Raw genomic sequence first — 23,517 nt, 5'->3', positions numbered from 1 at the left:
TGTCCCAATCACAAAACCAAGACAATATCTCCTGTCTCTAATGAATGCTTTTTGTACAATAGGTAATTGTCCAAAATTGACCTCGGCACTTCCAGATTCATGGAAAGAGAGCTATTATCAATTAGTAATATATATTTGGGGCATGAGATGAGGAAGTCAGGTACCTTTGCAATGTATTTGCCATTCTTGGACAAGATCCTTTTTATACATTGAAATAGCCTTTGTTTCTGCTCTGAACACAGGGGAGAAGGGACTCGTGTACCCAGAGGTCCAGATGACCTCAGAGCATGAGTCCCCGCAGAGGCTGGCTGTGGAGACGGCAGTGACTGCTGGGTTGCAGAGCAGCTATGTGAACATCTAGGGTGACAGAGGGGAACTCAGGAGTCCAAGTGCTGGCTCAGCTGCAGTTTGGGCTCCTGATCATGACACCCACAGCTCGAACATTTGTGCCCCATAGTGTACACTTGGAATTGTTTTAATAATATCCTGAGTGGTCTAAACAGAACACCTCCCCTGGGAAGACAGGTGATCAAGACCGCATGTCCTGCGTAATCCATCCCTGCTCCACCATTCCATGCTGCTGACACTTCACAGAATGTGTTCTAAGAAGCACTAGCCTCTGTGAAAATGGGTTTCCAAATACATTTGGAAAATGCCACTCACCATATCCCCTCCTTGGCGATTCAGAGTGTACATTTGCATTTTAAAGACTCCAAGAGGCCTGTATGAGCAGCGCAAGTCCTGCTGGTTTTTATTGCACCATTAGCTACAAAACCATTTTTGCTAGGAATAACTATTATGGCCAATGGAACTGGCATGCAGGATAATTCATTTGAGGAAGTACTACTGCAGGGTAGATAACTTGGGTCACCTCCTGCCCAGTAGCACCTTTCCTGAGTGCTGAGCAGGGTCAGAGGCAGAGTCAGCGGCCAGGGAGTGAAGAAGCACGTGGCCAGCCCATTCTTAGGTGTAGCCATGGCCTTAGCCTCGAGTGTGACCCCTGCACCCCCAGACCAAGGCCCATGCCAGCATGAATAGGTCACTGCCATAAAGGAGGGACACAACCAAGAACTTGAGTTGGTTAAAGACTCCTTCTCCAGAGAGAGGAGGTTATAACTCTGAACCACAAGTGCTAAGATTAAAGCAGCCCATAAATGTGGCATGCTTTTTAATCTGCTCATCCTCCCTCTAGGCAGGACACAGACAGGAAGATAAATGAAATTGGCATTTTTTATTATGCACCTAGCTCAGTAGGCCATTCCCCTGGGCAAAGGGGTGAGTGTTTATCTGCATGCCTCACTTAGCCCTGCTTCCAGCCCCTTTGAATCGCAGGTTGCTTTTCTCCCCCATGCCCTCTGGAGCCCCTGAGTATCCGTGAGGCACTGAGCATGGCTCATTAAGCTATTTGGGGCACCAGGTGACCATTTCTTGTGTCCTTGCTCCATGGGCTCTGTCAGGTGCTGGCAGTTAACAGTAAACTGTGTGCAAGGCTTGGGGTGCCTCAGGGTAGGGCAGACAGGGGTAGGAAAGCTGGGTTTGTGCTTCTTGAAGGCATTGAAAGTGAGAGCCCCTTCTGCTGAGGTACTGGCCAGGGAGCAGGGCAGACAAGGGAAGCAACAGAAAACAGCCTTTTCCGAGCCACGCTCCTGGGCCCGTGTGTGACTGTGCGGCTCCTGCACAGCAATGCCCCACTGGTGAGCCAGGCTCCTGGGCCCGTGTGTGACTGTACGGCTCCTGCACAGCAATGCCCCACTGGCGAGTATGGCCATTGACCAGGTGGCTCAAGGGTCACAGTCGAGGCCAAGGTCACAGCCACATCCAAGAATGGATGTTTACTCTTGCCCAATTCCAAAACTAGGAGCCGGGACTTTGGAAACTGACCATGGCTAGATTGGAATTCTGCCTCCGCCGCTGTCTTAGCGATCTTGAGAAAGGTGCTTAGCTTCCCCCGTGCTGTTTCCTTAGCGCATGTTAGCCGGCGCCTAGCTCTGAGCCCTGCCTCAACCTGCGGCTTCTCTTCCACACAGCGATAGTCTGTTCTATCCAGAGTGTTGTCCTTCTTCTCTGACCAAGAATCAGGGAGCAAGTTCGCCCCTTTCGTCACCCCTCTGGGCCTCTGTCTCCTCAGACAACATTAGCACAGATCGATATCACAGCTACAGCTCAATCATATTTTAATTCCTCTCGCCACGCTGAGGGCTGCCAGCTCCCGGGGATGCAGGTTCAAGGGTTGGCTGCTGTGTTGTCATTTTCTCACAGTTCTGCCCTCTGGATTAAGTGGTGTGAGGGAGCAAAGGGGTAGACCTCCTTATCTGAAGTGCGGTGAGGATGAGTAACCCCAGACAGGGGGCAAGGAGAGAAGAAAGGAAGGAGGAAAGGAGGGAGGGAGAGATGAGGGAAGGCAGGGGGTAAAGAAGGAAGGGAGGGACCAAGGGAGGAGAAAAATGAGGGAGGGAGGAAACAAGATAAGAAGGAAGGGGAAGAGAGAGGAAGGAAGAGACAGACGGAGGAAGAGAGGGAGGGAGGGAGGGAGGAAGGGAGGGAGAGAGAAAAAGAAGGAAGGAAGGAAGGAAAGAAGGAAGGAAGGAAGGAAGAGAGGGAGGGAGGGAAAGAGGGAGGGAGGGAGGGAGGGAAAAATAGGAGCGGGGAAGGGTAAAAGGATAGGAGCAAGGGAGGGAGAAAGGAAAGAAACAGAAGGAGGGAAGAAAGAAAGGGAGGGAGGGAGGGAGGAAAAGGAAGGAAAGAAGGGAAGATGAGAGGGAGTAAGGGAAAGAAGGAGGGTAGTAAGGGAGTGAAGGAAGGAGGGAGGGAGAAAGGGAAAGAAGGAAGGAAGGGAGGGAAGAAGGAAAGGGGAGCGAGGGAGGGAGGGAGGAAAGGAAAGGGAGGGAGGAAAGGAAATGGAGGGAGTAAAGGAGGGAGGGAGGGAGGAAGGAAGGAAGGAAGAGAGGGAGGGAGGGAAGGAGGGAAAGTTCAGGCCATTGTTGGCCATCTTCTCTCAGACCGAGGTATCTCATCAGCTCCGGGATGCAGGATGAGGTAGCCCCGGCTATCTTGGTTCACAGGCCATCTCAGTCTTGCTCAAATCTGCCTCCTCTACCCTCCTCACTCGCGACAGTGCTGTTGAGACTGCTCCATAGCTCCCACTGGGCTGCCAGCAGAGAATGAGGCTGTGTCTGTGGAACAGAGATGCCATCCATGACAGGGCTTGGAGGAGGCTGGGGACCCATAAAGTTGTCCTCTGCAGCCCGAAGCAACATCCCCTGCTGTTTATCTGCTATTAAATCTCAACTCACTCAGGTTCTGGGATGCAGTCTTAAGGAATGATAAAGTTGCATCTGCCCTTGCGAGGGGCTGAGCGGAATGAGGGGCCATTTCCTCTTCTATCTCCTTCCAACGCCATGCAGGCAGTAGAGAGACATTGATTTTTTTTCCCCTTTCAATTTTTTTTGGTTGCAGCCAAATGAGGTCAGAAGTTAAATTGGTCCTTGGAGGTAAAAAGCAGCTGCATTCATCCCCCTTTCTGCTGACTTTTGCTGTAGAGCACTGACAGTTTCCTTTTCTATTTTCTTTACAGATTCAATACAGAAGGGGCTGGGAAGAAATTATCTCCCTGTGGAACCCCTGGGGCTGGGGCGAGACTGAATGGAGAGGGCGCTGGAGTGATGGGTATGGCTTCAGGAAACCTCTCTCCATCCTTCACAGAGCATTTGGTGTTGGTAGAGCCTCCTGCCCATGAGAGCAGGGGTTGTCTCGCCGCTGTGCATCTCACTGCAGGCCTGTCCAGCTCATACCTACATGTGGTTATCTGTCCATCTCACGCTTCTGTGATGCCATCTGCCAAGCAACTATGAGGCACCTACTGTGTACACCCTGTACTAAGTGCACTGTGTTAAGCGGGTGCTGTGAGGTGTATATGGATGACAAGACCCAGTGCCCACCCTCCAGAAGGTTACAGTCCACAGCAGGGAATGCACATGCCCAGAATTAGTAAAAGAGGCGGGAGGCAGGGCAGGCAGGAGCCAAGCCCCGACTTGGCAAGACAGAGATGGAGAGAAGGAACTGCCTCCCTTAGAGGGACCCATGGGATTCTGATCCTGAGCATGTCACATTATCAGGGTGGAAAAGGCGTCCTAACCGGGGGCAGTTGGGGAAAGTGATGCAAAGATCTGGATGATGTTTTTGTCCAATCTACTCAGCTCTCCAGTCTTGCCCTGCTGCTCCGGATGCCTATGAGTACTCGGTGCCTGGGATGTAAATGATAAAGCTGCGCCTCTCCACACTTAAATCAGGAGGCACAGGAGCTAAGACATCCCATGGGGGGCCCAGCTGTGTGGTCAGTGCTTTCCCCAGGGAACTGGGCTGGCATTTCCCAGCTGCCAGAGGAGTGGACCCCTAGGCCGCCAGCCCCTTGCTGACTGTGAAGGAGACAGTGGTCCTGAGAGGACAGAGGGGCCGCAACAGGTTACTTGCTCCTCTGGGCAGCCAGCAAGGCTCAGCCTGGTCGCACTCCTCCAGGGGTCTGTGTCCATCCGTGAAAAGTGTGGTGACACAGCAGCTGCTGCATCGTCGCCAGTGGGGCTGGGGGTGGGGAACTTGATCTGAAAGGAAGTGCAATCCATTCAGACAAACAGGAACTGGCCCAGCACACAGTGAAATCAATACAGTGAGGACGGTGCATCCTGGAGGCGAATGCAGAGTCAGCCAGTTCTAGACCTGATGCCCCAGGCTTAGCTGTGGCAAGACCGCTCCAATCTCCCATGACCTTGGCACCCTTGGGCACTCAACCCGTGTGGGATGAAAGTATGATTGGGATGGAGGGCGAGGTAAGCAGAGATGGAAGGTGGGAGGAAACAGCACAATGAATTCCTAGAATAAACCTACCTGTGACTTCAGACGCCCCTGGGAGAATCGGGCAGTCAAACCCCCCCAGTTTCTCCTCTCTCACCTCTATTCTTTCTTCCTTCACAGGTGTATCCTTTGCGCTTTCCAATATAAATCCTAATAACCTCTGTCCTTTTCCAGTTCTCCTTCCCAGTCATTACTCCAAGTTGCCAAATATGGCCCAGAGTGTGACAGGATCAGCCAGCACCCCTGATTTGAGGCTGCCTGTTGGGATAGAAGTAGAGGGAAGGCAAATGACAATGACAGATTCCCTAGGGTAGAAGAAGAGGCAATATATTCGCAATTGATATTTTGCCCATGTTTCCCATGCTAAATATCAAATGACTAGTCAAGGCAACAGGGGACACCAGGGTTTGGGGGAGAGAAGCGTCCCGTGAGCTGGCATGTTCAGGGAAAGCTTCATGGGTGGGACCGAACTTGAGTTGGCCTTGTGGTGGAGGAAGTATGACTCACTTCAGAAGAGATCACTAGATAGGAAGGGAACACATAGGCTATGGCACCCCTCTGGGAACATCGATAGTCTGTTCTGGGCCAACAAACTGGCCTGAGGCAGAGGAAGCTGAGAGAGAGAGTGCTGGGAGCCGACACCAGACAGCCTGATGCTGGAAGTCTGGATTTATCCCATATAGGCATGGGCATAAATGAAGGCTTTTGACCATGGCTGTGATGTGTGCAGAGCAGGGACTGGGGGAGACGGATCTAGCAGCACCTGCTCTGTCGGATCACATATTGTATCTTGGCTGACTGCTGAGGGTCACCACTTTGCACCAGAAACCAGGCTGGAAGGAAGTGATGGGGACTGCATAATCACTGTCTCCAAGCAGGTGGTTGATTTCTTCCCTACTTTTTAGGAATGGAGATGGATGGAGAGAACCAGATGGTCTAATCTCAGCCATAATTGAAATTTCAGTCGCACACACTTAAAGGCAAACTTGCATGAATCGATAGTGTATTGATTTACACTACAATTATTCTCCCTTACACACTGCAGAAAATGTAATTATCGCTTAATTATAAAATTGCCATTTTACAATACCACATCTGACTGATTCAGCCTGCAGCCGGAAGCCTGAGTGGTGGCCCCTGCCTTGCTGTCCTAGCACAGAGGGGACCCAGGCTCCCCATGCAACCTCATCCATGAGAAAGGTCTCATTGAGCTTTTGTGCCCCTGAAACCCATTGCCTACAAGCATGCCTCCCCTCTAAGGAGTGGGCTGAAGAACGGGCGGCTGCTGCCTTCTGCTTGTGAGGGTCTCTTGCTCGCCAGAGACCCAAGGACTGGCTTCTGGAACATATCGTTCCAACGAAGTGGGCAGCATTAATTAATTAAACAAACAAAAAATCACTGTGTGCTATTAGGCATGCAATTACTTTTGCACCCACCTAATACATGCCAAGACATGGGCGAAACACCTGCGATGATAGGATGGCCAGCCAGGCTCAGCAATCTCACGGCTCTGGGAGTCTAGTGAGACATAGCAACCAATACACAAAGTAACAGTAACACAGCAGACTATGGAAGCTCAAAAGACCTGGAACAGAGGGCAGTTGGGGGCCAAGCAGGGCTTCCCAGAGGCAATGCCCTTTAAGAGGAAAGATGAGTAAGGGCAGGTTACAGAATTGAGAAGAGGAAGAGGGCGCCAGGTGCAGCGAGCACCGGGGTGAAAGTTGGGGGTGCAGAGGGTGTTTTAAGGAAATGAAGGCACTATTGCTGGAGAATAGAATTCAAGAGTGGAGGTAAGGTGAGGAAGCAAGAAACTGGTAACATCAGAGAGGGTGGCAGAGGCCAAGGTTCTATTTAAGGAGTGTGAACTTTACCTTGAGAATAATATGGAACCACTGATAGCTTTTAAGCAGGGAAATAATATAATCAAGTTTACATTTTAGAAAGATCATTTCAATGGCAGTGTGGGGAATGGATGGGAAAGTGGACAGAACTGAGTTCAGCGAGACCAGGTGGACATCCAGAGGGAAGGGCAGGGAGCCTGAACTGGGGTAACAGCAGGAGGGATGGAAATAAGTCCCTGGCTTTGAGAGGGGTTTAAGAGGTAGGATCAATTAATGAATGCTATTTGATGATTGTTTGGATGTGTGGGTGTGAGAGAGGGACTCCTCACGTTCTCGCTCAGGCAATAGGAGGTGGCAGAGGATGGGTACGGTCAGGGACAGGTTGATTTGAGGTCACTATGGGACTCTATTGGAGATGTGGGGTGAACTGCAACATAAATCCATCTAGACCTCAGGAAAGACCAGGCTGGGGACAGATGTTCGGAAGTCGTCAATAGGTAGAGAATAACTGGGTCCTGTCCTAGGTGGAATGACACTTGCCATGTGCTCCCCAGGAACTAATGGTGGCATGTACACAGGATCCCTGTTGACTCACACATGGTTGAGAAAAAATGCACTGGAAAATCTCACCCTGTGGTTGGTTTGTCCCTGTTCAGGTCTCAGGAGTGGGAGGAAACCCGTGACCCGCGGAAAAGCCAGCTACATAAGAAACAGGAAGATGGAGAGTTTTGGTATTTACCCTTCTTATATAATGGTGTTTTAAATCTTTAACTATTGCCCAAGTCTTCAATCCCTACCCTTTTCCCTAAACATTTATGAAGATGGAAAATAGCTTTGCAGAGACCTGTTTAGAGGGAGCCTATTTTCTCTACCAAGACACAAAAACTTTGGATGAAAAATTATTGTAGGCTCCCTCTTGGTGGGAAAGTTATTTCAGTTATGAAATGCTGAACTTTCCAGGACATTTTAATAGTAAAAGAGAATACTGGCACCAAAGGCTTGAAATCTGTGGTTTCCTGGAAGCTAGGATGCATGGTTGTCATGCCCATCTCTTCTGTACCATCTTGCTGAGACCCTCGAGCTCCCCAGTTTCCTCTAGTGTGACCTCAAAAACAGCAGCAGGATGCAGACTCTGTAGCTCTGAGTGAGACATTGGCTTCATCACCCAGAAGTCACGCAGGACTAGATGTTTTGAGAACACATTCTTGGCCATATGCTCACATCTCGGAGCATGACCTGTATATTCCTCAGAGGGTTGTCTGTTTTACTGAGTGATGTATTTCAATGAAAATTAGCATGTGTGGAAAGGAGCATGGATCTAAATAATTAAGAATCAGAGGGACAAATATAGATTAGAAGGAAATCTTTCCCAGTGTCTCTGGTTTAATCACAGTAGGAGATGGGATTTTAGGTGTGGAATCCAATTTTAGGCTGATAAAGACCTCAACAATAAATTTGGCAAAACACCCTAGGGTAAAAACAATTTTCCTAGCAGCTTAGAGAACCCAGAGCAGAGAGAGACTGGCAGTCATCCCACTGACCATGAAAGGGCTCACCATTGGATCAATGCGTTAAGGAGATGGCAGTTAATGATAAAGCTTCCGCCTGGTGACAGACAGACCCCAGAAGTTGACTGTGTCCTTGCTCTCCCAGCCACTGGAGCAGAAGGACTGAAAACACAGAAGGGTGCTTGATGGTGAATGAGCCAGGTTCAGACATTGGTCTCTGGGCAGGACAGTGGCTATGCTGTAAAGTCATAGGAACCCCCACCCTGGGGACACAACCACTAGTCACTGAGTGATGTATATCTGTTTTTAACAGGATGTCATGTCAAGATTTCCAACAGAAATTCGTCTCCATGTTTATATGTAGCCAAATTCCAATTACCCTGGACCATGGAAACACACTCCACGAAGGATGGTCCCAAATAATGTTTAGGAAGCAAGTGATTCTAGGAAACACTACAGGTAATGATGACACGGGTGGTCACACTGCCCAGCTGGAAGCTGGCTGCCCCAGCCCAGCCCTTCCATGGCTTCAGCTCTCTCTGGCCCTTGATTCTGGGCCATGAGCCTGAAGCTGAAAGGAGGGGAGTTTGCCAGCATGAAGAGACTGTGACTGCTCCTCCAAGTAAAATGATTGCTGGTAGGGGCCAAGCAGGAGAATCGCTGATGTGATTCTCCTACAGCCCTCCATGCTGTGCCACTATCCTTCCACTAACCCCCTCCCGCTTCCTGGGAGGAGAGCAGGCTCACCACCCTCCAGTAAACATCCAGGACAAGGGGGAGGGCTGCAGAAAGAACACAGGAAAAGAGTTGGGGCCTAGGTTGGACCCTTGTCTTTGCCACATGCTGGCCTTGTGATGTTGGAAACATAATTGGTCACCCTGTCCTCAGCCTCCCCAACACTCAGCAGTGGAATTAGTCATACCTGTCTGTCCTTGAGCCTAGAGAGCACCACCCAGACACAAGGGAGACTATCCCTGCCCTGTCTTGGCAGGTGTGTCCCTGCTGAAGTCCCACAGATAGGCGCCTCTGAGCCCATCTTTGAGCTCCCCTGAGATGAATCTTGTTGATCATGGCCTTGGGAAAGTCACATTCCCTCCCTGTACCTCCCATTCCCTATTTGTGGCATTGATGAGTGAAAGAGCTCCCTGTGAAGAGGAACCAGAGTGTGCTTATACATCCTTGATAAAAGAGGCTGCGTAAACAATGCATTTGTGTGTGAGAGTGTGTTTGTTGTGTGTTTACACCCAGGGATGTGTATGCATCCCTTCCTCTGGGCACCTGCCTGTCGAGATGGTTTGTTTGAATGAGCCCATACCCCAGGGTGTCCCTCTTCTTGACCTCCAGGCTCTAGTGATCTACAGGACTGCTGCTCAGAGAACCTTGTCACCAGGAGGTCTTGGGCAGAACCTCAGGAGCTGCTGAGTCACTGTTGGGCAGCAAATTTACTGATTCCTCTTCCTGAGCTACGCCTCTCTGATTATAGGGCCAAGGCCCTCTCCCCTGGATACAGTGCTTATCAATGAACTAACAAAACCTGTACATCAGGGCCGTTTTCAGTAATACCTTACAATGGAAAAAGAAAAGGGAGCCAGTGATCGAGTACCTGCATTTTAATGCACCGTCTTATCCAGTCCTCATGGCACGTCCATGCTATGATGGTCCTCTACGCCTCCCCACTCCCTTGCAGAGCTCCCCCATTGTCAGTCCAATCTTCTGATGTGTATCAATTCATCTCTATCTTGATTTATCTTCATTCTTCCATGTATTTGAATCTAATGGTTTTCACATTAGCTCGCTCTCTCTTGTTCTGGCTTTGATAAGCATGCTTGGTTAGAAGAGTACAGCAATTGCCATCTCTCTGCCTATTTTCCTGTCTCTAGTTGTGCTTGGGTGGTTCATGCCATTTCAAGGCTCTGATGGTTACCACCAATGCAAAAGCTCACATGTAGCTGGGAACTCTGGAATTTCACTTGTCATTATAAAATAGACTTTGACTTTACAGTTTAAGAAACATTTTTCACACAGTGGGGACTATACAACCTTTCCTGTGTTTAAGAGGAGGAAGCCAAGGTTTAGAAAATCAACTTGTATCTCAAGTAGTAACTGTGAGGATTAGGACCCAGGCCTTAGGTCTCCAATCCAGAGTTCACAACACAACCCCACAGAGCTCTCTGCACTGGACGTGGTCCCGCCCAGGATTCCCAGTAGTGAAGCTGAGCTCTAGTAACAGCTCTATCTGATGCAGGAGGACCTCGGAATGATGCTCAATTCAACTTTTCTGTGCAAGAGCCAATGGAAGGCACCAATGTTGTCATCTGCATCACAATTGCTGTCACGCCACCAAATTTGAAGGCAGAAGATGAGAAACTTCCACTCAATTTCCAAGTGATTCCGGTAAGGCAGCCTGCTTCAGGGCTTTCCCTTTTAGAAATTCAGTGTAAACCTTGAGTTGGGGAGAACAGCTTTGGCCATGCTGGGAGATTTGACTATACCACAGCCTTGGAGACAAAGCCCAAAGAGGCTGTAGCATTCATCCAGTCCAAGGCTAAGTGTGCAAGAAATCTGAGGCCAGAGAGATGACAATCGACCATAATTACAGTGGGACTCACCTCCTGCCTGTGTCGCTTGTCAGCGTTTTCTGGGACGCTGTAGAATCTAATGCTTGCTACTCAGAAAGTGGTCTGGGCCAAGACTAGCTGTTCTAACAAAGCAGATTCTGGGCTTATTCCAGACCTTCTATATCAGAATGTTTAAGGACAGAGCCTGAAAATCTGCATTTTCATAAGCTCTCCAGAGGCTTATGCACATTAAAGTTTGAGACTCATTGGCTAAACTTTGGAAGTTGTTTAGGGGGGGAAAAAAAGCTGTCTAAACTGTTCTGAGTATAAATCCAAGAGGTGTGTTTTTCTCTTATGTTTAGACCAAAGTCGAGTCATAGTTTGGTGGTTGGCATGCAAACTTCTGCTTGGCTGTTCTGAGGCTAGGTTTCCCCTCCACCTAGGCTCTCTCTCCTTTCATGGTTTTGGTTTTATGAAACTTTTATTTTAGGTTTGGGGGTACATGTGAAGGTTTCTTACATAGGTAAACACGTGTCATGGGGGTTTGTTTTATAGATTATTTCATTACCCAGGTATTAAGCTCAGTACCCAGTAATCATCTTTTCCGCTCCGCTCCCTCCTCCCTCCCTCCCCCCTCAAGTAGATCCCAGTGTCTGTTGTTTCCTTCTTTGTGTTCATAAGTTCTCATTATTTAGCTCCCACTTATAAATGAGAACTTGCAGTATTCGGTTTTCTGTTCCTGTGTTAGTTTGCTAAGGATAATAGCTTCCCGCTCCATCCATTTTCCCAGAAAAAAAACATGATCTCACTCTTTTGGTGGCTGCATAGTATTCCATGGTGTATATGTACCACATTTTCTTTATCCAATCTGTCACTGATGGGCATTTAGGTTGATTCCATGTCTTTGCTATTGTGAATAGTACTGCAGTGCACATTCACATGCATATGCCTTTATCGTAGAATGCTTTATATTCCTCTGGGTATGTACTCACTAATGCGATAGCTGGGGGAATTCATTTTTTAAAAATAGCACTTAAAAGAAAAAAGCTACAAAAGATCATCTGATATCTCTACTCCCTGCTATTCCCCCAAACAATTTGGTGCATCCCCCAAGTCAAGTGAAGGTTCTCAAATCATATACCCCATGGCTTCTTTGCACTAATGTGGATAATTAAGATCATGCACTCATCACATGCTGGGATCCTCTCTCCTCATAATAGAGTTGAAGAAAATGAGGCCCCAAAAGGTGAAGTGACATGGTCAGAGTTAATGGCAGAGCTGAGATTGGCTTTCAGAGGTTCCCTAAGCCTTCAGTCAAACACACAAGTCACCTTTCTGAGCACCAGGGATATCAGAGGTCCTTTAACAGACTGGGCTGGAGCTTGAATTACAGTGTCTCTAGGAATGATTTCAGTTTCTGTTCACTGAGGTGAAGGCAAAATTCACAGCCTTGAGTGTCAGTGCATTTATGGACAGACAGGGGCTCCTGGGTACCCAGACATGGCTGAACAGTCCTGTGCGTTGGCTGTGGTTCACACTAATAAGAGGGCCTCACGGTGAGAGAATACAGATCGTGTCTCTCTTATCAGAAATGCTTTGGACCAGAAGTATTTCACATTTGAGATTTGGAGGATTTTGGAATATTTGCATTATATACTTACTGATTCAACATCTCTAGTGCAAAAGCTCAAAATCCAAAATGCTCCAATGAGCACTTCCTTTGAGTATTATGTCGGTGTTCAAAAGTTTTGGATTTTGGAGCATTTTGGATTTCAGATGTTCAGATTAAGGATGCTCAACCTGTACTTCAGAAGTACAAGCATGTTCACATTCATTGTCTCAAAAACCCAATTAGCCCCACTTTTGTAGGTGTGGAAGCTAAAGCTCAGAGAGGAATGACCTATCCAAGGTGCACCTTGGAGGTGACAGGGGCGTTTGATCCCAGGACTTAGGGTCTCAGGTTCAGGGCTCTCGGTAGGGCTTAGGAGCATGCCTTTCTGATGATACTCATGGCTCCAAAAACCACAAAGAGCAGGAAAGCTTTTGTGTTCTGCTCTCCTTGACCATATTTCCATTTCCCAATTTCAGGAATTTGGTGGAGAGACATTGCTGGGGTTTAGCAGAGTAGTTTTGAGGGGGCTCAAACCCTCTGATGTTATCAAAGAATATCTCTTAAGGATTCAGTAGTACACGGTTGTCATTTTCATCACCACCTGGTACCTGAACACTTTTTCTATCTTAGGAGAATCCTGGTGGGAGGCAGGGCCCAGCCTCCTACTGCAAGCAGCTAGAGGCCAAGTATTTCCTCAACCAAGCCCTTGGATGCAAAAGTTGTAGACTTGTGACCCAGGCTTGCCCAATTAGATGCTCCCTTCCTCTCCCCCTCACCCCTCATACACACACACAGTCACTCAGAGCCTTGGCACTCGAGGAAATAAGTAAAACAGGTGGGAACAACTGAGGATTATTTGCTGTGTATCCTTCTTGTCTGGCCCCTGCCCACCTCTGGGCTGCATTTTCTAGCATCCCATCGACTCTGTGAGCTTTCCTTCCAAGAAGCACCTTTCAGCCCACCCCAACCTGCGTTAGTTTCCAGGGCTTTCAGACAAGAATTCCTGCTGACTCAGGTGCCTTCTAAGAGGACCCTCATCCTCAGATTCTCCAGCTCTCACCTCTGGGAAGAAAAGGCTGGAGGCAGAGGGAAAGATTTGGGAAAGGCTGAGAAGGAACTGAGGCCCCTGGTCTGCCCAGCCAGGATTGACCAGGTCAAGCACCAAAGAGGCCTACTGGAAACATCTCAGCCAACTCTTCCTTCTTCTGAGCCAAGACAGAAGCCCAGAAAAAGATCACAGCTGCCCTAGCACACATACAACTTCCGAGGCTCTGTTCACACGGGTGACCATGGGCCTTGTGTTGATTCACCCAAAGTCTTCACAGTTCAGGAACCCTACTGAGACTGTAACCATACCACTTTTTAAATGATATCAAACCCACTTCCCTACTTTTCTGCCAGAGATGTGTTACTTCTCACCATTCCCCAATTTGCTGAAGGAACACTCAGACCCAAGAGCTCCTCAGGCTTCCTGGAGATCCCAGCAGATCTTGCAAGATCCTGATTGAGTTAAACACCAAAGAACAGTTCAGACCTGGACAACTCAAATGATATGGGTTGCTTTCACAGTTCAGCTGAGAAACAGCAATGTACCTGCCAGCAGCCAGACTCTCAGAGGGCTCCAGGGCTCACATGGTGTCTGTGGCTCCAGTGCTGCCCTGCTGATATGATGATGCTCCAGCCCTGGCATGGGCCTGTGACTCCCCAGTTGCTGTGGGAGCACTGCTCTGCTTTACATCCAACTAGACCCTGATGGGGTATGAATAGGCAGGGAGAAGACAGGACAGTGAAAAGGATGAGGGTGAATGAGCCAATTCATCCTCACCTCCCTCAGAGTTCCTCCCCAAGGCCTGGACTTTCCACCTTCCTCTCAGCTCACCCTTGGCCTCCAGATAAGTTGGCCTGGGAAAACTGAGAGGTCTGTAAACATGGGTGGGGCCCAGGGTCAACAGTGGAAAAGAATCAAGCCAACTAAGGAAGACATCACCTGGTGGTGACAGGGCTTGATTGCAAAGCAAGCAGCACAGCTTGCCCTGTTCCCAACTCTGCTACTTAAACTGCTCAGCCTCAATTTCTACACCCATAAAATAGGGAGCCCAGCATCGGCTTGCAGGATTATTGTGAGTATCCAACACATTACATACAAGTGCTTTGCAAACTGTAGAGAGGCTTTTAATGGAACCGCATCCTCAGGTATTCCTTCTACTACATGAAGACTGGAACATGGGTATCTCCCCATTCATAGGCACACAGACATTCCTATAAGCATTGGGGGTGGGGGTGCAAGAACAAATTCCCATCTATTTACAGTGGTCTGATGGACTAAAAGAAGTTGACTTCTTAAGGAAGCTCCCGATGTTAGGGAGTTTACATTTGCACCAGGTTCTGTGCCATCTGCAATCATCATTGCCGTGAAGAGTAACCACACCTTGCTGGGCTGACCAAAGAATACCTCCTCCTCTCAGACACCTCCTTTTCTGCCTCAGTTTCCTTCCTCTTGCCGTTCTCTGCAACTGAGTGGGTTTCATTTCTTACAACCTCACACAGAGAATGGGTAACCAGGCATCCCAGTTCACCTCTAGGTGTGCCAAGGAACAGGCAGGCCACACAAGGAAGAGGAACATGTTCCACTTACACATTTTTTGAGGTTATCCCCATTGATCCATTCCATAAAGCTATCAGAGGAAATCGTGACACCTAGTGGATCACCAAATCAGTCCACAAGCATGGGGAGATGTGTGGGCTCACATCTTCAGGCTGCAAGAGCCACGGCCTTGGAAAGGGCCATAAGTTCTACCACACTATTGGTGGTTCTCACCATGCAACTTGGAGAAGGTGCAATATTCTCCAACTCCAATGTTATTACAGATATAAGTAACGTTTGTAAAATTCATACCTAATAAATTTAGGAAGTCATGTCTGCTTACAGCTATTATGTGTCTGTTAAAACTAGTTTGTAGATTGGTCCATGGATGCTTTGTCGGATCATGAAAGTTAGAGTGCAACAGTGTTTGAAGACTCTAAGTGATGGTGTATCTTGTTTCTAGTAAGAAAAATTTCTTTTGTCTTTACTTCATCTTATTAGAAAGTGATATGTCAGTATTTAAAACAGGCTTTGTGGCAGATGGGCATGGTGGTTCATGCCTGTAATCCCAGCATTTTGGGAGGCCAAGGCAGGCGGATCACAAAGTCGGGAGTTCGAGACCAGCCTGGCCAACATGGTGAAACCTCGTCTCTACTAAAAATACAAAAGTTAGCCAGGCATGGTGGCATGTGCCTATAATCCCAGCTACTCAGGAGGCTGAGGCAGGAGAATCGCTTGAACCCAGGAGGCAGAGCTTGCAGTGAGCAGAGATCACGCCACTACACTCCAGCCTGGGTGACAGAGCGAGACTCTGTCTCAAAAAAAAAAATGCTTTATGGCAGGCATAATAGGTATAAAATAAATTCTTTAAAAGAGAGGAAGAAAAGGTGGAGGAATGCAGGGATGAAACCAATGAGCCATGCTGTTCAGTTCTGCTTGCCTTTTTGTTTGGGTCTGAGTTCCTAAAACTGCCTTTCTCCCTGTTTCCAACAGGCTGGCTCACAGGTATGGCGCAGCATCGTCCTTGCCCTGCACCTCTGCTGCTGCCCACCAGTGAAGTGTTAGGCCACTTCCAATGCCCGTGGCCTCCACGTGTTCAGTGGCTGCAAATTCAGTCTAAGTCTTACGTCAGACACAGGCCTAGAATCCCCAAACAGGTTCACAAAGCAGGAGAATATTTAGCTGTCCTGGTTTGAAGCTTTGACCCTTTGAGCTGTTCTCTTGTTAACATTCAAGTGAAACCATCCTGAGGACCATGGCCTCTGTTAGAGAAGATTGATGAAGCTGGTTCCTTTTAAGATGAGAGCAGCACTAAGGGGCACCTTGGAAAAGATCTTCAGCCTCCTAAGGTAGTCAGTCCCCAAATCCTCCGTAAGTAGGATGCATGCTCTCCAAATGCGGCTTCAAGGTACATCCTTGAGCCCGTCTTGCGAGAAACTGCCACCATCCTAAACAGATCATCTGGCTCAGGATTGGTGAAAGGCAACTTGCCCATATGAGGAAGGATGGAGAAGGACAGGTGGGGTTTGGAATACCTATCCTCACAGGCACTCAGACCCACCCCTCTGCCCATGGCTGAGAGCTCTGAGCCCCCAAGAGGGAGGTGCATCTGCCTGGGGGCCACAGATGAAAGGGGGGAGCAGGATGTGGCCACAGACAACAAAGAGTGATTACAGCACCTCCAGACCTTCCAGGGGAGCCTGCCTGTGACAGTGGTGGCCCAGCCACAGAGCTGGGGTCAGGATCTCACTCTGGTCCCTGACACCCCAGCTAGGAAGTGGAGGGTTGGGATGGGCATTGAGAGAAGCACTCAGGTGCAAGGAGCCATCAGCATCTCAGGCCCCAGAGCTAGAGAACAAAGTGGCACTTAATCCAGGAAAAAGTACAGGACCCATCCCTACAAGCTCAGAGTCGGGTCTGTGCATGACCAGTCCTGGGTTTGTGGTTTGTTGATGCTGGGTACTCTGAGCAATGGACCAAGAACCCCCACGTTGTTCCCCCACACTCACACTTCTCACTGCCACTGAGCAAGTCTGTTCTGTAGGATCAGGAGCCTGGACAGGGCTATGAGGGGCCAACAGAGGGAACAGGACAAGATAATGGGTAAGTAGGGAGACCCTTGCCTTCTAATTGTAGGAGGCACACTGCCCACACACCTCTGCATGCCCACTGCCTCCCCTTGCACCCACACATGCATGCACCCTCGCCCATACCCAGAGCCAGGGGACACTGCTGACCCTCTGGAGAAGAACTGATTCCATCATTGCTTTTGACATAAGGGCCCAAGCAAGTCAGGCTCCCAAACCTGCTGAGGCTATTGTTAATGTCAGCAGAATTTCATTGGAGATGCCACCCAGCCATGCCCCTGGGGCAGTGGCCTATCTCCTGTTTCACCTTGGAGCCCAACCCTGTGTCTACTCCTGAAAAGAAACTTTCCCCTTTCCCGTGTTCCCCACAAGGCTTAGCTCATAAATAATCATTTCCTACTGCATAACCATTCGAAATGGAATCCCTATGCTTGACTGTAGTGAGGAAAATTTGTTTAGCAAGGGGTTTTTACTACATTATATGTATGTGACATCTGGTAATAGGAACTGCATTATATTTATTGTTTTATCTCTGAGAAAATATTGAAATAAAAGGAAAATGATCAGGGCCCATTATTCTCCAATGAGAAGGAATCTCGGGGCTTCGCTGGAGAGATGAAACAGAGGAAGTGAAAAGAATTCAATTCTGTAATAGTATAGCAGTCCAAAGTATTCTGCTAAACATTCAGGAGAGAAGGGGCTTCAGGGGCCCCGGAAGAAAATCAGTGTTGAAATGATGTCACTAGTTTCCATGGAGGTTTGCTTTCTATATAAGCAGGGAGAGAAAACTCAGAAACTCAGGATGCTGTTAGACTCCGTGAGATAAAACTGTGTGTAGTATTTCTTTGTACCCATTGTAGTGTCCAGGGTCTAGATGAAACAACAGTCTAAATGCTACTACTTTTTGAGAGTTCAGCTGAGCACCGTCTCCATTTATAGAACCTGTAATGTTATCCTGGTAAATGGAAAGGGTCTAGAAGGTGGCGGGTCTTTCTTGGTGCCTGGGGTCCATGCACAGAGCAGGCTTTCTCACAATAATTGTATTTCTTGTATTTCTTCTAATTCCAGAGGTTCCAGGAGAAATTTCCACCCGTGTTTTCTTCCCCGGTTGGAAACGTTGTCCAAAGCTCCAATAATAAATTCCGCCGCAACTTCACTGTGACCTACCATCTGAGCCCTGGGAACTATGTTGTGGTTGCACAGACACGGAGAAAATCAGTGGAGTTCTTGCTCCGAATCTTCCTGAAAACGCCAGACAATGACAGGTACGCAACCCTCTGGGATTCTAAATGTTTTATTCTATTTAACTTTATAAAAACGCGTTGTGTCGTTATGGGCTGTGCTCTGTGTATTCATGCAGCATGTCACTGGGGACACAATATTGGCCCCACTCTAGAGCAGCTTACCATAAAGGGGGAGCGAGAAAGTCTGTGAACCAAGAACCAGACCACAAACAGGGTGGGGCCATTGCCAGATGGAAATGCAAAGTGGCACGGGAGGACTGAGTGGCATGAGGGACTGAGAGAAATGGCACTTGAGCTGGCCTTTGAAGAAAAACACAATTTAATAGCTTAAAAGGGAAGGCGATGGTGGCCATGGGAAGGTGGGTAGAAGAAAAAAGCATGAATGGCGGCAGGGAAGTGACTGTGCACAGGGCTGCTTGGAGAGTAAGTAGCATCGGCATCTATACAGGAAGGTGGCATATCGCCAGCATGTCACATGTCCTGAAATGTGGGGTACAGCAGGGAGACAGTGAAAGATAGGCCTGAAAGAAAGACTCCATCAAAGAGGGTCTTCCATGCCAACTTGATCATTCAAGACTGCGAGCAGCAAGTGCTCACCCCGCTGGGTCCCTTGTCTCCTCTTGGGCCCAAGGCAGACATTGCCATCATTATGGCAGTCTTTGCAGTTGAGCGTGGGTGAGACCTTCCAAGTCCAGCATGGCAGGCCGCCATCACACCACCAATCAGAGATGGAGCCTAAGGCAGAGCCTATCTGCCATCCTGACAATGGGGGTTGCTGGAAGTATCTGGTTGTGGAAGGAGCCATTTACTAAACAGTTAAAGGACCAGACCATGTCCAGCCAAAAGGCTGGGCTCGTGGCCACAGTGCTGTAGCTGCTCACTTCATGTCCTGCGGTGCTGAGGGTGCCCCATTCAGGAACTTGGCATCAATATCCAGTGCCAGCTGGGTGCCCTGTATATGCAGACCCCCTTTGAGTGGTGAGCTGGTCATCCTTGTCACACTGTCCTCTGATTTTCTAGGCACCTGAGCCACCATTTCAACCTCAGAATGGAGGTAGGTATGCAGCAAGGTTTGGCTGACAAGCCTCATTGGCCCCATCCCATCCCCAAGAGCTTCTGTCTCCTCCTTTGTGCCTTCCCCTGCCCCCAACCAATGAAAAGAGAGACACCATGATAGGCTGATGATGGCCCAAAGGGGCGGGCGGGGTAGGGGGAGAAGACCAGACCTCCAAGGCCAGGCTCAACGCAGTCCTCTTCCTTCCGCAAACTTCAGTTTTCTCATTCCCCAGAAGGCTTTTTCCAACTTCCCAATAAAGCCTCTTTCTCAGATCTTGGCAGGGGTTGTTGTGCCTTTGCTGAACCAGATAGGTGGCCTCCTTCCCCAGAAGTCTGACAGTGGCTATTTTCCCTTTGATCCAGGGAAGCCCCTCCGAACATGGCTCCCAACAAAGCGTTTTCAACAGATATGCTCAGCAGGTATGGTACCCCAGGGGCCTTATGTGGGAGCAGAGAAAGGGGATCTGAGGGAGGGACAGCTCTTACAGGCCCTTATTGGGATGCAGAGAGGAGAAGTGACTTGATGGATTATTCTACCTGCCTCTCTTTCTGGATCATCTCCAGAACTGCTCTGGCTGCCAAGCTCGGTAGAGACACGACGCCCCACCCAGTGTCATCTGGGTGACATCAAGATGGAATGTAGAGCTTAGAAAGGGAGGGGATAATTATGGGTTGTGAGGTGTATTGCCTTCTAAATCTTTAAACAAGCAATTGGCAGTACCCCTGGAAACCTTTCCTTCTCCTACTCGGCCACCTCCCACCAACCTGGCATCGTTCCTCCCGGGAGCTAGCCAGCTTCAGAAAGCACATACAGCATCCTTGCTGCCAAGCCACCTATGTGCACACAGGATTTCCCTAATGGCTTAATAAACCATTATAAAGAACTCCTTGACTTGTCAGAATAAAATAGCTGCCAGGGGCTCGGCACAATGGGCCACTTACCGTTAATAATTGTGTTGGTGTGGAAAGTGGACAGTGATACCGATGTGCGTCTCTACCCTGCCGCCTTGAACCAGGAAGGGGCCAAGGACAGGAGGGAGGGCAGGCCCTGCCTCTGCATTCATAGGGTCACTGGGGCAGTGGTCACCCAGAAGCAGCCTGGGCCAAAGTAGGAAAACTTAGGGGAAAAAAAAAAGAATGTGGCTGGAATGAGGGGCATGTGTTGCAAAGAGCAGCTGAACACAGGAACACAGACCTCCATGAAGTCAGTACCAGCCCAGGATCCAGGTCCACTATCTGGGCTGATTCAGGAGGCACTTCACTCACTGCATGACAAGGCCAGCCAAGATGACTGTTCTCAGTCTGCAAGCTCCCAAAGGCAGGGATGATATTATATGCATTCCTTGTCCCCAACACTGATCACTGTCCTTGGCCAAGGAGGTGCTCAATCATTTCTATTGAATTAAGGCAGATCACCTCCCCCAGAGCAGATGCCTGAGTGAAGGTTAGCCCCCAAGGTGGTTAGCAGGCGTAATTAGGATGCCTGAGACCAAGCTTCCTTCAGTGGCAGGTGGCAAATTCTCACACACGGCCCATGCACCTGCACCTCTAAAATAAAAATGTCTGCCATATGTGAAGATGGGACAGATTTTCTAATCAGGACTTTTCCAAACAACAGCCAAATCCCTCCTCATAGAGAGTGATTAGTGGCCCATAGGGGGCCTTTGTGGGAATTAGAGTGAGACCCCAGTGTGGCACTCTGCCAGATACATGGCTGGGAAGTAGAAAAGAGACAGGATTCCAGCCCCCTTTCACCTCTCGGCCAGGCACTCTTGAGCAGGACCCACCTGGCAGTATTCTGTAATCCTGCAAGCTGTCCTCAGGGTCTGTGTCCTCCAAAGAAAGTTTAAAGCAAAATATTCCTCCATGCACTCACTGTGTCCTCTTTTCTGACCTTTTCTATCACTTTAACTAGATTTAAACTAATACAATGGTTGTCGGGCGCAGTGGCTCACGCCTGTAATCCCAGCACTTTGGGAGGCCACGGCAGGCAGATCAGGAGGTCAGGAATTCGAGACCAGCCTGGCCAACATGGTGAAACTCCCTACTAAAAACACAAACATTAGCTGGGCATGGTAGCACATGCCTGGAGTCCCAGCTACTCAGGAGGCTGAGACAGGAGAATTGCCTGAACCCAGGAGGCAGAGGTTGCAGTGAGCCAAGATCGTGCCATTGTGCTGCAGCCTGGACAACAGAGCAAGACTCCATCTCAAAACAAACAAACAAACAAACTAATACAATGACTTGATGCTACCACCAGTTCTTCATTCACTATACCAGCTCTATAACCCAGGGTCTGCCTGTGGGAAAGGAAGGATCCACTTAGACTCTGGGATGAGCTAGGTCTATCCACCAAGCAGCCAGCATTTACTGAGCACCCAGTCATTACAAGTCCCACACTAAGCTTTGGGAATCCCAAGGAATAGCTTTTGGGCATCTTGCATTATGGTGGTCGAGGCAAACATGCAATTTTTTTAGGAGATTGTTTAAGCATCCCTCACCTCCATTCCTACCCTCATCTCCTCAGACTCTTTTGGTTGGTTATGGAGTGCGGGACCCGGGGCAGGCTCTGTCCTCACGTGGGAATATGGAGGAAAAAGACATGGTCCATGCCCCAAAGCTGCTTTATAGTGGATGATTCCATGGAAGTCGGAACTCCTCATTAGCATGCTGACTGCGGCTCAAAGCGAGGTGTCCTGAGTCTCTGGAAGAGAAACTCAGTTGATAGTGGGCACCCAACATCAACTTTCCTAATAAAACCCAAAGTGAGATGTGGGAGAAATGACCTGAGGACCATTTTCAGGCACCGGCAAGATGTTTTCCTCAGGGGCATCCTGAGGGGTCATCCTTCTGGGTGAGGACCCCGTCAGGACGGGCTCTGGGGCTGTTTGTGCTTCCAGTTCAAGGTAGTAAGACCAACCCTGGGAGATGGAAGGTGCTGATTCTCAGAAGACCCCCAGGAGGCACCCTCTTCTACCTGACCAGTGCCACTCCACAGGGCCACCTGCTGATAAATCTTTCCAGCACCACCTCCCCATGAAAATGCTTTCCCAGGGCAATACCAGCATAGCATCCCCTCTGCCCTTCCCAGGCTGGACGTGAGGAACAGCCACATACAGAACAGCTCCATGTCTCTGTGAAATTGTCATCAAAGACACTGCCTGTCAACCTGCTGGATGCCTCCAGTATAAAATCAAATGCAGTTAACTGTCCCAGAAGTTGAGGCCAGGAAGAATTCCTCCCTCACTAACCTCAATTGCTTCCCACTCTTAATCCAAAGAAAACCATGATGTCTCCCTTTTTCCTTCGGTGGCTGGGAAAATTAATGCTAAGTAATGTGCTCAATGATAGCAGTTTCTCTTAGCCCACATTTCTAGTATTTTTAACTCCCATTATCACACACGTGCATACACACACATGTACACAGTAGTCATTATTTTTTCCTAAGTCTCTTCCTGGAAGCAGATGGGGAACACATCTGAAGGGCTGAGTTGATTCATTCAACAATACTTACCCTGAGGGGTTCCCAAGTGCCAGAGACGGTGGGAAGGACTAAACTGCTTTCAGTCCAGTAATGGATAAAGAGAGAAATGCAAGGTCACCTACACCAGGGGCCAAGCATCAGGAGTGACCAACACGACAGATGTGCAGGGGAGGGAGTCACTACTATGACTGGGAGCCATCAGGTAAGGCTTCATGACGAGGGCAAGATGGGTACATTGTGGGGACTAAGTGCTTGGAAATCTGAGTGTTTTTACAGAGCAGACAGATGTGCCTCTGAGATCCTGGAACTCACATAATTCCTGCATTCCTTATTTGGTTCAGAGGCTGGACATTGATGCCACCCAGCTTCACAGCCTTCTCAACCAGGAGCTTCTGACAGGTACGAGCAGCCCAAGGGCAAGCTGGCCCCACCCTCCTCCCTGCTGGCAACCCCCACCCCACACCCCGTTGTCAACACTTCAGTCCTTCCTGTCCTTCTCTCCTCAGGACCTCCAGGGGACATGTTCTCCTTAGATGAGTGCCGCAGCTTAGTGGCTCTGATGGAAGTATCCTTTGCGGTCGTCCCTCCCATGCTCTGAGCGCCCCCCTGCTCTGTGGGCTTCCCCAGAGACCTCATTAGGACAGTAGGGAACCCTTTTCTCACTCTTAGTATTTTCCCTTCTTTCCTGTCCCTGA

The 23,517-nt window shown here is 49.0% G+C and overlaps 1 protein-coding gene across 1 annotated transcript in view; it reads left to right on the top strand.

Annotated features, from left to right (window-relative positions):
- Positions 1 to 23,517, top strand: part of CAPN13 (calpain 13) — an 85,052-nt gene that overhangs the window by 45,813 nt on the left and 15,722 nt on the right. Inside the window, exons 8-17 of the mRNA XM_007971045.3 lie at positions 3,575 to 3,666; positions 7,346 to 7,420; positions 8,511 to 8,656; positions 10,443 to 10,591; positions 15,945 to 15,956; positions 18,107 to 18,303; positions 19,303 to 19,336; positions 19,702 to 19,758; positions 23,164 to 23,221; positions 23,329 to 23,387. Of these exons, the coding sequence (XP_007969236.3) occupies positions 3,575 to 3,666; positions 7,346 to 7,420; positions 8,511 to 8,656; positions 10,443 to 10,591; positions 15,945 to 15,956; positions 18,107 to 18,303; positions 19,303 to 19,336; positions 19,702 to 19,758; positions 23,164 to 23,221; positions 23,329 to 23,387 (879 nt within the window). The remainder of the gene's footprint in view (positions 1 to 3,574; positions 3,667 to 7,345; positions 7,421 to 8,510; positions 8,657 to 10,442; positions 10,592 to 15,944; positions 15,957 to 18,106; positions 18,304 to 19,302; positions 19,337 to 19,701; positions 19,759 to 23,163; positions 23,222 to 23,328; positions 23,388 to 23,517) is intronic.

Source organism: Chlorocebus sabaeus, chromosome 14 (assembly GCF_047675955.1).
Source record: "Chlorocebus sabaeus isolate Y175 chromosome 14, mChlSab1.0.hap1, whole genome shotgun sequence".
NCBI lineage: Eukaryota > Metazoa > Chordata > Mammalia > Primates > Cercopithecidae > Chlorocebus > Chlorocebus sabaeus.
Note: the sequence above shows the minus strand (reverse complement) of the source record. Positions and strands in the feature narration are given on the sequence as shown.